The sequence below is a fragment of the Amphiura filiformis genome, chromosome 9, assembly GCF_039555335.1.
Source record: "Amphiura filiformis chromosome 9, Afil_fr2py, whole genome shotgun sequence".
In the NCBI taxonomy this organism is placed as follows: domain Eukaryota; kingdom Metazoa; phylum Echinodermata; class Ophiuroidea; order Amphilepidida; family Amphiuridae; genus Amphiura; species Amphiura filiformis.
The window spans coordinates 26,008,707-26,021,831 of NC_092636.1; the positions used below are offsets into that span (position 1 = coordinate 26,008,707).

Sequence of the window (13,125 nt, forward strand, 5' to 3'; positions counted from 1 at the left end):
TGTGGAAGATATTTCCAAAATCTTCCACAGGGGGAACATGTTTTTCTAATGTTATTAGTCAGGGTTAATCATTTTGAAACCCATACTCCCTCTGTATTATGGCTTTACCTATATATTTCACACCTGGAGTGAGTATTTCAAATGGAAGTTACCCACTCGCTTATTCTATTCAAAACTCATACTCCTTCTGTGAAAGACTTCAGCTAAAACTTCCACAGGGGTAGTGTGGATTTTAAATGGAATGGCCCAATATGACCAAATTTGACCATCCACATTTAAATAGGTAAAATTGTAGCTTACAAAATTTTTCTTTAAACAATTTTTTTCCATATAATACAAATTAACCCCATGAGAACTACCTGCCAATTGGTCAAAAAGAAGTTTTCATTATCAATTGGACCAATCAGCAACATTGTTAAAATAATTTCCCCACACAAAAAAATTGAAGTGAATTATTTTCAAAGCTCCATTCTGATTGGTGATTAAAATGAAGATATCATCTAATTGACCAATCAGAGAGAAGGTTAGATCGGCAGGTAGTGCTCAGGGGATATTAAGCAAAGTCGATTTCCTTAAGTCCTATCCTCAAGGTGTGAGACAAATATTCCTCACACAATATCAGATTTTACAAAGCAGACACATGCATATCTCACTTGGGTCTCTTCTGTCTCGTCAATCTTTGAAACAAGAGTCAGCTTGAAATTTGTCCAATATCAGATTCTGTTGTATCTGGATTGTATTTCAAAACATGTTATTCAACACACTATGACGATATCATGTTTATTCCCTTTTAAACATTTGTGTTCAGTAGTGTAAGATAATCATTAACATTAGAAACCCGAGGGCAAGTGACATTTCGAATAGTGGACAATAGAAACTTTTTTGAAGTAAACACATAACTACCTGCAGATCTAACATAGCCTCTGATTGGTCTATTACATGATATCTTCACTTTAATCACCAATCAGAATGGAGCTTTGCAAATAATTCACCTCAAATTTTTGTGTGGTGAAATTATTCTAACAATGTTGCTGATTGGGCCAATTGATAATGAAAACTTCTTTTGGCCACTCGGCAGGTAGTTCTCATGGGGTTATTAAGTGGTCATAACTTTGAGCGCAGATAATTTATATGACGGGTGTAGAATTTTGTTAGCTGCCGTTTGTCATATCATAGTTGTGTAAAAATGAATTGGAATGATTAAGAAATTAATGAATAAAATATAGATAATATATGGACTGCAACCCTGCCAACGCAGATACACATACTTCAGACTGCAGAGGTACCAGATTTGATTCCAGGCCAGTCTGGTCCATTTTCCCAAGATATTGGCATCATGGCCAGTGATGGCATAGTGAGGTGATAACACTGAAATTAACTGTGAATAGATATAGAATGGCATGCACGCAGTTTAATGCAATGCTTACGCTAGTTGTGCATTGCGTAATGCATGACTGGCGCATGCTTATGTGAATTTACGCGAGAGTGAGTTGGGACTTTATTGACGCGCACAGTAACAAAAGCCAAATAATTTCCGCCTTATAGACGAATCTAAATTCACGCATTCCTACACCTGACTAGCAGCCTTTAGTTGGGTAGCCGTCGGCTACAATGCACTCAAAATGTGAAATGATTCGGCCGTGGCGGAAATTTTAAACTGCATTCCATCACCCGTTTTACACCTTAATACATAATAATCGGATTAACTACACGTGGTATCTATGCATTGATGTACTTGCGAACAAAAGGACTATGTATGAATAGATGCGATGGGATTACGTGCGGAATTATCTCTATTATATATATTATTCTATTAACCTCCTCATCCTTGCATCTTCTCTAGGTGTTAGGCGGCTTTTATTTGCACAATTGGACGCTCAAAACACCAGGTTGGTGCCAGCGGCTACCCAAAGATGTCCGACCAAATCCTGACCATGACTTGGCTCGTTGGATTCGTCTATATGAGCCGAACAAACTTTATCATCCTTCAATACCCATCCTTGACCCTCACCGTACCAAACACATCCTCAGGATGCTAAGATAATGATGTGATCCCAACAATACATGGCCACTTTCCCTATCTACAAGTCCTCATTTTTCATCTGAACTTGGCATTTGCAATATCATGTTCCCTGTCATGGACAACTTGCTCAAAGCATGCAGGACTTATTCTCGGATCACCTACTTCATGCAATCATTTGCAATCTTCAATAAAGCCAGAAGTAACTTAATCTGACCATGATGTTGAACTTGAGCTGATTTAATATACTAATTAGAGGCAATAGCTGATGTTTTCTTGTTCAAGGTCATGGAATAAAGTTAGACACAGGTGTTTTATATAACATTTTATGCTTGATATGGGTCTGTATGTAGAACAGGGTTTCCACAAGATATTTTTGAATTGGATCAATCTGGATCATACTGACCTGTGTGTTATTCAAGGATGAGAACCAATCTGGATCAGTTTCGGAATAGAATAGAATCACAATGTGTATGTCAAATATATATTATCTGAACTCATCTGGGTCTGCATATCTGGACCAGTTTTGATTCAAAAGTATTCAATTTGGATAAAAGAAAATAAACAGTTCTGCAGCCCCCCACCCCCGGGCTGATTGCCTGCTTAAGGGTGGTGAGAATCATACACCAGTTTTAAGCTTGCCTTCAATGAGTAAATTTGTTTGGCTCATAATAGGCGTAAAATTATTTGGTTTTTGTTACTGTAAAAGCGCCAAAGTCCTAACTCACGCTATGTAAATCCACATTACATAATGCACAACTAGCTTAAGTACTGCCCAACTGCATGCATGCCATTCTCTATCAATACACAGTGTTATGAGTCTTATTTTTTTTCGCCTTAATATAAACTGAACAAACTTTGTAACTTTTAAGTACGATACTTAAAAGTATCATTTACTTTCAACAACACACAAATGAATTGGTACTCAAAAAGTGATTGTCCAATCGGTACATCATGGGCAAATTATGAAACAAAATGCAGGTCAAAAACTTTGGTGTGTTCCCTGAACAAGACACATATACCCATTCCTATATGGCTTATGGGCAATATTAGCCTGGTGTGACCCATGCATGCATCCATTACACCACAATATGCAGATCCATACCAAATCACACAAACATCAATTTTGCATTGCAGTCTTGCCCTTAACAACTTGGTGATTTCTCATCTAAATACACAAGTAATAAGAACATCTTACGTGTTCGGGTAAATCAACAATGTGTTTTCATATCCTCCGGACTAAATTTACATACAATTATGTCACATGTTAGAAATGGTGTCAGTCATTTCACACATTTGATTGATCAAATTTGCACACAATTTGACAAACATAATGAAATTATCTTCCAATTATTTACATTTTCAAACCTAGGACATCATTGCTAGATTTCTAGGTCCTTAACTCTCTCCATCGGGTGTCGACTGCAGACGACAAGTTTTAAAAAAAATTCAAAATTGTAAATTTTCATGACCATATTTGGAATGAGCATAAAAAATGCATCAAAATGAGTACAAACAAGCCTAGTATTGGTTCAGTGGTTTTTGAGATAGCTCTAGATATTTTGAGGAAAATATCTCAAAACTTGGACTTTTTATGCTGAAGCCTAATAGCTAGCATGCAGAGCATTAAAGTGCTGTAGGGTTCAGTGATGGTCACAAGTTGTACACAGCTGAGCATTGGAGGAGATATTGGGAGTCAGCATTGGGATATGAATCATCTACTTTTTTGTCAGCTTTTAACAGTGGGAGTTCTGAGCATGAGAAAATCCTGTAAAAAATGTCATTTTTCCATTGAAAACCGAGTCGGGCCTAATAGTAGGCAATTTCCATCAATTTAAATTTTGTTATTCTTTACCCAAAATGCTGAAATAATATTAGTAATAACTGCCAGGAAGGGTTTATATCTATTTTAAACTGAAATAACATGGTAAAGTGACAGAAACCCCACTGGCTATTTAACATGGAGTTCTATGGTGGATTTAAAGTCATAATTATGACTTCATGTCAAAATTGCTCTGTTGACCTACAAACACAACAAATTTGGCTGATTCCAAGTTGGGACACATGTAAAAATGCCAAAAAATCAGGTTCGAAAAAAAAAACCAATTTCATATTATAACATCATACATTATATGGTTAAACTGTAGATATGATATGGATATTACTATTAGTGGTACAAAATGTCTTTTTTATACTTTCCGACATCGGTCTTATTCACTCTTATTTGCACACATTTCTATAAATATTGATTTGCATGGCCAGAAATAAACAAAATTGTCATAAGTCAATGAATAAAACTGGAGGGGAAGACAATTGTGTTTACATAACCTCTTGAAATGTTGCCAGGGCATTTTCAGGGTTTTGTTTTAATGAGTTGTATAAATACACTAGTTTTACTAAGAACTATCCTGGGGATATTTGTGTTTCATTCTGGTTCTGTGCAATTGAATGAACCTGCATAGAAATGATTAATTTACGTATCTATTTCTATAATTGCGGTTATGATTAAATAATAATGTTTAATTAATCAACATATCACACATTGTGATCACCTGAGACCAAAATATTATTTACCTTTTCACTGCTAGAGACATGTACCTACAATCTGTCAGTGTCGACGCTGGGGAGTCAGAACTCTTGCGCCCAGTTCCCCAGTAAAAAAAACCAAAATTATGACAATTTTCACTTTTTGCTGCAATTTTGGGCAAAATTTGTTGATTTTTCTACCGGAAAAAAAATTCCTGGTGCCGCTACTGCAATCTGCACTTTAGATTTTCTAATGAGACTTTCATAGAACAAGGGAGGCAAAACACAAAGTCATCCTAGGAGCTCAGATGGTCTTTACGAAACCAAACCAAATGCATGCGAACCATGCAAAATATTCCCATTTTAATTCCAAAATTTCAATAATTTGGTACATTTTCGGTTTATCAATAAACCTTTAAAAGATGCACATCATGTGATGTGATCGAGCAAAATCAGTCGGAAGTCGGAAATATTGATTTAGAGATATAGCCAAACAAAGGAAATATTTTCTTTTGTTTCCTATTGTTTTGGAAAGTCTTTAATTGCTTATATCTTTTGAACTGGTTTTTCAATTTTAATGGGGTTTTCTGCAAAATGCAGCTTTGTAAATGCTTTTACTATCCTACAAGAAACTGAAAATTGAATATGACTGACTTCAGACTGATTTTGCTTGATCACAACACATTTCAGTCCATTTCATCACAGTGGTTTGAGCCAGGGGTTGGTACTTCTGGGAACTATAATACAAGAACAAACTTGGTGTGTGTCAAATATATGAATAAAAGTTCATGCCAAATTTGTAATTTTGTGAAAGATTGCTCTCAAACTAATTGCTTGGAAAACTTAATGTCTGGGACTTTGACTAAAAGCCATGGAAGACCTCCACCAGTCAGGCCACTTGCCACAAAGCTTGACAGATTCTATGCCAATGCAAGAGAGATATGTGATGCGATCAAGCAAAATCAGTCAGAAATATTAAATTCTGATTTTTTTTTATACGATAGTAAAAAGCATTTAAAGCTGCATTGTGCAAAAAAACACATTGAAATTGAGCAACCAGTTCCAAAGATATGAGCAATTAAAAACAGGAAACAAAAGGAAATAATACCTTTGGCTATATCTCAAAATCAATATTTCCGAGTTCCGACTGATTTTGCTTGATCGCATCACATATAAGCCATTTCCTCAAGTAGCAAGCAACTAAACTCCCTCCACCTCCCATCCAAAATAATAATAATAAACATGTTATTATCAAAAGACACCCAAAGATATATCTGGTAAACCATAACAGAGAGCAGGCAAGATAGATTTTGCCTAGCTATATGCAAACAAATTAAAGTTATCAAATCTCCAATCAGACACATAATTTTCCCAAAATAACTTAGGGCAACTCATTTTATAGTGTCTCAAGAACATTTCTCTCCAAATGCCATATTTTGTTACATATTTGGTGGAAGTTTTGCATTGTCAAGTGTACAAGCTACAATTTTGGAAAAAAATAGTTGTACTAATTGAAATGTATGCCCTATCATATAAATTGGAGAGGCGAGTGAAACATGCATGCGATATTTGTGAAGCACAGACTCCACACAGTATTTCACCCTTCCCCACTCCCAATCTTTCAATGTTGGAGGGTCTCACAGACATGTTGACAACATGGCTTTGTCTAACATTGAATTGGGGGAGTGGGGGCAGAGATACACCAAAGGACAAGCATAGTGTGCCAGGATTGTAGTGCTGTTATCCCTGATAAAAAAAATTGGCATGGACAATTCTTACTGAGACACTATATCTATCTGGAGGCTCTGCGAGTCTTAACACATTTCGACTGCTCAGTGCCAGAAGTGGGTAAGTGCAATAGCTGCCATGTGTAGTTGCCATGTATTGATGAGTATAATACACTGTGTTGGCAAATGTTCACATGGCAGCTATTGCACTTATCCACTTCTGGCACTGAACAGTCAATTTATATTTTGCATTGTCTTTACTATGGGCTGTTCCATTTGAAATCATACACCCTATGGAAGACATGACCTTTAACTTCCATACAGGGAGTGTGAATTTCAAATGGGGTTACCTGAATGGGTGACTCCATTTGAAATCTATACCCATGTGCAAGAGATTAAGATCATGTCTTCCATAAGGGGATGGATTTCAACTGGAATAGTCTGATTTAAATTTTACAGCTAAATTGCTAGCTTCTAGGGGATTTAAAGGTACGTTATTTGTTTCTGTTGCAGTCAGCTTATTTGGACTGGAGGCTTTGTGAGACTTTACATTTGTGCTGACTTTAGTATTTCAATTGTGTATATTACATACAGCCAAATCTTCTAACAAAGGTGAGTGACCTGATTGACAGCTTCATCCGCCAGAGTACCCCATCATTTCAGGAGAAAGCTCTTGTACTGTCCTATGCTTGGACTATACTGCAATACACATTTTTACTTCTCAAATCCTAACTGCTCAAGCAATTTAACTCAAAACTTGGAATAAGAATGCGAGGTAGAAAACTTCATGTGCTACAATCAAACCTGGCCTTGGGGTACTCAAGTTTGGTTTGGGTAGGGATGTGCCTGCAGGGGGGGGGGGGGCACTCCCATATATTTTCATATATGTCATGAGCCCATGAAAAGACCCCGGTATTTTTGGCAAATCCTACACCCAATGACCCCTTTTTTCAGCAGCCTACACTGAATGACCCCCTTTTTTGAACAATTAGTCCTCAAAATTGAAATTTCAACGCGCTATGTGCGCATTTTCAGCAAAATGAACGAGTTTTGTCTATTTTGTACTGTAAAATTGGGTAAAAAGCTATTTTTGATTGTCAATGATGTGAAATTTTGGGCGCTCACATACAAAATCATTTTTGACATTGCCAACACCGAATGATCCCCTTTTTTCTGAAAATTTATACACCGATACACCCCTAGCTTCATACGCTGGTGGGCACAGGTACGTCACTTTCATATTCGACTGACTGCCAACATTCTTAAAATCATTTTATACATATGGATAGTTCTGAATCATCCTACAAAAGGTGACTTGTTCATTCCAACCCACAGTAAACTGAAATCTTCATACTCTACTGACAGTGCATGTTATTGGCTTACGAATGACAAACAAACCATTGAAATTGAAAGACGTATCCAATTCCAGATAAAGTTTTAAATGTTATCTCCGGACATATGCACAGAATTTTCAGAAGTTTGTCAGTAGGTCATCAGCAATGTTGAGTGTTGACCAACTGAGGGCTCCAGTCGAGCACCATGATTCTCATTATTGATACATGTTAAGCACCTCAGTGTGTGAATTCTGTACATTCACACTGAAACATTCACACTATCCCCATTAAAAGTAATGTTTTTCATACACATCATATACTGAGTGAGGTCTGCCTATGTAAAAGATAATATCACTTTGCAAACGCTATCCTCGTTTAGACCCCGCTTTGTACACAATCCTGGCTTTGTTGGTGTGTATACAAAGTTAAGCTCTTTGGTTTGACCACGTTTCGAACACCCACATACACACACCCCCACCCTAAATGTAAACACCATCAGCCATGTAGAAAACTTCTGATTGTCCCTTTATATAAGGTACTTAAAACTTACCTTTCCATTTGTCTCTTGTTCTTCATTCCTCTCATCCTGATCTTCATCTCTTGGTGTCCTTGGCTCATCATCATCATCATTCTCATCATCTTGTCCATCTCGTGGCGTCCTTGTTTCATCATCATCTCCATTAGGCTCCTCAAGATCCACAATGGTAGGCTCATCTCTGAATAAAACACAGAAAATAATATACAAGTAATATTATGTAACATTTACAACTTTCAAAGGAAAATATCACAGTTGAATGTTTATACTATACTGCGCACAAAAAAGTATCCAAACACTTAAAATAAAAGCCATTTCTTTAAGACACTAATATTAAATTACATAATAAAGAAGTCGATAGATGAAGAATTTTGTTCTGCATATTTTGATACCTCATTCAGTAGAATACAACTTTATTTACCTAACTTATAGCAGTTTGAATAAAAAAAGAGAGCTTTTCGAAAGCAACAAAAATTTGCATTGACTTTTCCTTCGAAGCATGCAGATACTGATCACACCGGAGAGAGTGTTCATCCGATTAGGCTTTATTGAACCTGTAACAAAAGGTAGCAGAAATCGCCTTGAAGGAGGAAATATATAACTTTGTGACTTTTGAAATTCGACCAATTGTCATTCAAATGCGTATAGCTTAGTGGAATAATATCGCATCGTGCCGAATAAAGTATCAAAGTATGCAGAAGAAAATTTTCCATCTATCAACTACTTTTTTAGCAATTTAGTTTTAATGTCTTTAAGATATTGCTTATGTTTTAAGTGTTTGGATACTTTTTGTGCGCAAATTAAAATACACCAAATTTTATGACCCATTTTCAATTCAAAAGTTTACAAGCTTTGAGTTGCTATCATTTTTGCTTTTTGTGACAGATGTCATATAATATTCACAGTTTAATTATGCACCTGCAGGTAATTTTAGCTATCAAACTATACATTTTTAAACAAAATGCATCAAAATAACAAAGACTTTATTACATATGATGCTCTAATTGGATTTTAAAACTGGGTCGATACGAATATACAATTAACAAAATTAAACACTAGTAAATGAATTAGGGGTTCATTCATAGGATTGAGGGCATGATCGCTGTTTATGCCCGAGGCGCGAGCCGAGGCATAAACATCGATCATGCCCAAATCCTATGAATGAACCCCGCTCATACATACCCAACATTCTTAGCAATTCAATACAGATGAAAATAATAAGGGTTTACAAGTTTAAATAACATTTCCATACCGTTTTCCTTCATAAATTGGAAGAAAATGAGTAGGCCTACTTGCAGGAAGCAGCTCGGCTCATGAGGTCAACGGCCGGGAGTCAACGCGTGATACGCGTCATCTTTTGCGCTTCGCGTGAGATGGGCGCGGTGACATGCGCGATGTAATGCATAACACTAGCAAATCGTGGATCGTGTTAATTGGGTTCCAACGCTGCGTGGCGCAGCTTGTTTATGCTCCTGCGTACTGGTCATAAACGGTATTTATGACCAGCAAAAAAGAGCGCAAATCCAATCAGAAACGTCGTTATATCGTGAGTATGTATGAAATATAAATAATGTTCAACAAACTAATTTTAGCTATGAAAAAAAATTGTAACCAAAATTTCTCTTTCAAAATATCAATCTTTAAATAAAAATTTATCAAAATGAATTACAAAATGATACTGTTTTGTGACAGTTGATACTGGGTTGACAATCAGCAATTAATGTGAAGTATATTTACCAAGAGAAATTTTAAATCCATCAGGTAATTTGAATGAAACATTATGGAAACAAGTTTAAGATATCTATCATTTAAGTTGTGGTCTATTTATATCTGACTTCTTAGTGCAATTCTTAAGCTGACTTCTTAGTGCATCAATTGTTCAATCAAATTTAATCCCATGAAGTTTTATTTTTTAACTTTTTGGATTCCCTTTTAAAATGTTTTTTTTTTATTCCTTTTAAAATGAATTTTACTGAGGTATATTTTCTTGTACAGTGTTGAATGTTTTGTATGTATTGGTATTTATGCACCTGCAGAGATATGGGGATGGCATTTTGTCTTCTCCGTTCTCTAGTATGATTTATGTAGTTTCCCTTTCAATCATTGTGCTTGTATGTTTTTAATGATTGTAATAAACATTGAAATGATCAAATAAATAACATGTAAACTGTAAAAAAGACCCTACACAGGCATGTACTTATACCATGTATACCTAAATCTTTACCTGCAAAGTGCTATGTATTAAACAAAGGGGTCTAGCCACCTATTCACCTGTCATTTTGGACAGCCAGTTTGCTCCTGGGACAGTCAAAATTAATACAGGTGACATATGTTAAATTCTAAAAATAATGCTTGAATAAGTTCTGTGAACTCAAAACCATACCAAACTAATAAATCAAATTGTGGGATAGGCTTTTATGACGGGAATTCATAACAATTAGTGGGTTTTTTAGCGGGTTCGCTGTGGGACAAGTTTAGAACTGTCAAGCTTTCATCAGGAGTAGCTCTGACTTCTTCAGGACAAAGTACCTAAGAATGAGACATGTAGACCGCCCCTTGTCTACTGATGACTCTGAAAAGAGTCGTTCACTGAAGACTGTCCTTTGTCAACAGAGAACAAGCAGATCTCGCCTATCTGCTAATATAAAGGTTTTGGTGGCTCTGAAAAGAGCCGTTTGCTGAAGACTGTCCCTTGTCTACAGAAACAAGCAGATCGCGCCTATCTGCTGAATTTGTAAGTTTTGGTGGCTCTGAAAAGAGCCGTTTGCTGAAGACTGCCCCTTGTCTACAGAAACAAGCAGATCTCGCCTATCTGCTGATTTTGTAAGTTTTGGTGGCTCTGAAAAGAGCCGTTCACTGAAGACTGCCCCTTGTCTACAGAAAACAAGCTGACCTCCCCTATCTGCTAAATTAAAGGTTTGTTGGCTCTGAGAAAGAGCTGTTCAATGAAGACTGCCCCTTGTCAACAGAGAACATGTAGACTGCATATACTGTAATAGAAGTATATGGCTTACCAGGAACCGTTTGGCCACTCATGACCAATCAAGGCTATAGCTATTTGAAGTGATTGAAGCTGCAGAGGATGGATCAAATTTTGAACAGGCATTTTTGGTGAAAACAATGAGCACTTGCTAAATCCTAGCTAGGACCCTGGGTCTAGCCAAGGTTTCACATCCCCTTTGGCATGGGTGGGGCAAAGTGATTTTAGGGGTGTGAGGAGGGAAGCGGTAGAGAATGACTGTGTCCAAACATGGGGGAGTTAACACACTACCACTATTATTTCAAATCCCAACACAAAGCATGTTTATAGTTGACAAATGTCAGCATTTGGTATGGGTAGGGGTAAAGTGATTTTGTGGGGAGGGGTGGAGGTAGGTCCAAACTTGGGGAGTTAACACACTACCACTATTATTTCAAATCTCAACACAAAGCATGTTTACAGTCGACAAATGTCAGAATTTGCTTGACAGAATCTAAAATGGGTTATTGATGCTACAAGGCATCAATCATTCACTCACAGCATGTTGAAACACGATTGCCTAAAAGTATTGATTTGAAAACAATACCAACACATATTACTTTAATGAAGTTACAATTGATACACACTTTAAAACAAAACCATTTGATTATGATATGATACTACTACCACTTCTATCTTTTACACAATTCTAAAAATTCACCATTTATTTTAGATTGTATAATATATTTTTTAGTGTTTAATTAGACTGTGCCTGAATTGTTTTAAATTTAATTTCTTCTGTAAATTTTAATCACAATACTTCCAGGCAAATATTGATTTTCTATAAAAACTTTTAAGTAGTAACAAATATCCAGGTAACAAATAGCTCGTATTGCATCTGGCATTTCGAAAACTTATAAATCAAAATATTGATTTTCAAGTTTAATTTGCTCATTTTTACAACACAGATAAATTACAAAAGAAAGTGCGACAAATGGTAATACGACACCTTACAAATTACATCACCTGAAGAAATATATCAAGGGGAAAATGAAAGAATGTGGTACCATCAATAGCTGCCCTATAGACATTTGGCAACTTCTACATTATATATTGTACACATATAACACCTGGCAGCTATTGCAGATGGTGTATTCTCTTGTTTTCTCTTAAACAATCCTCCATGTTAACACACTGACTGCTTAGTGCCAGAAATGGGTAAGTGCAATAGCTGCCATGTGTAGACAAGTACAACATACTGTGTGTGAATTATCAATTGTTCACAGGGAAGCTATTGCACTTATCCACTTCTGGCACTGAGCAGTTGAAATAGCTTTTATAGCATCTGGCATTTTGTTCAAAAACCAGACAGAATCAATATCAAAATTTTAGAAATAAAATACTTTTAGATTCCAAAGCACTTTCTATATTAAGTATCTTCCATTTGAGTGTATTGCTATTGATAACAATGAAATGAAAATTGCAATCAAAACTGAATAATGAGCGAAAGTCAATAACCAAATTAGGAAACTAAATTAGTGATGAAAGTGATGAATACCACAAACTAAAAGAAGTTTAATATTAAGTATCTGATTACTTTTGCTACTGATTTCCAAAGGAAACTATCTATTAAAAACACCATTATTCCAAGTTAATATACATTTTGCTTGCTATCATCATAATAAGTTGCATTGTCACAATTGTTGGTTTGCAATATACAGTACAACAACCTCGTACTGGGCCATTCCAGTTAAAATTAACCCCCCCCTCCCACCCATGGAAGACATGACCTTAATCTTTCATACAGGGAGTGTGAATTTCAAATGGGGCTACCTGAATAGGTGATTCCATTCGGAATCTATACTTTCTGTGTGGAAGTATAATGCTGACTCAAATTAATACAGCATGTGCATTGCTAACCATAGGGTATATTGCTGATCCATTAATTATCCTTTTCTGGTGCATTGTGGGATTGAAAAGGGGCAAATCGATCGCTAATTTGCTCCTTTTCTATCCCACAATGC

At 36.2% G+C, this 13,125-nt stretch overlaps 1 protein-coding gene across 2 annotated transcripts in view; it reads right to left on the reverse strand.

Moving 5' to 3' along the window:
* LOC140160798 (von Willebrand factor A domain-containing protein 3B-like) overlaps positions 1–13,125 on the reverse strand; it is a 219,615-nt gene that overhangs the window by 71,277 nt on the left and 135,213 nt on the right. For both annotated transcript variants that reach the window (XM_072184106.1, XM_072184105.1), the window contains one exon: positions 8,158–8,323. In XM_072184106.1, coding sequence (XP_072040207.1) covers positions 8,158–8,323 — 166 coding nt within the window. The remainder of the gene's footprint in view (positions 1–8,157; positions 8,324–13,125) is intronic.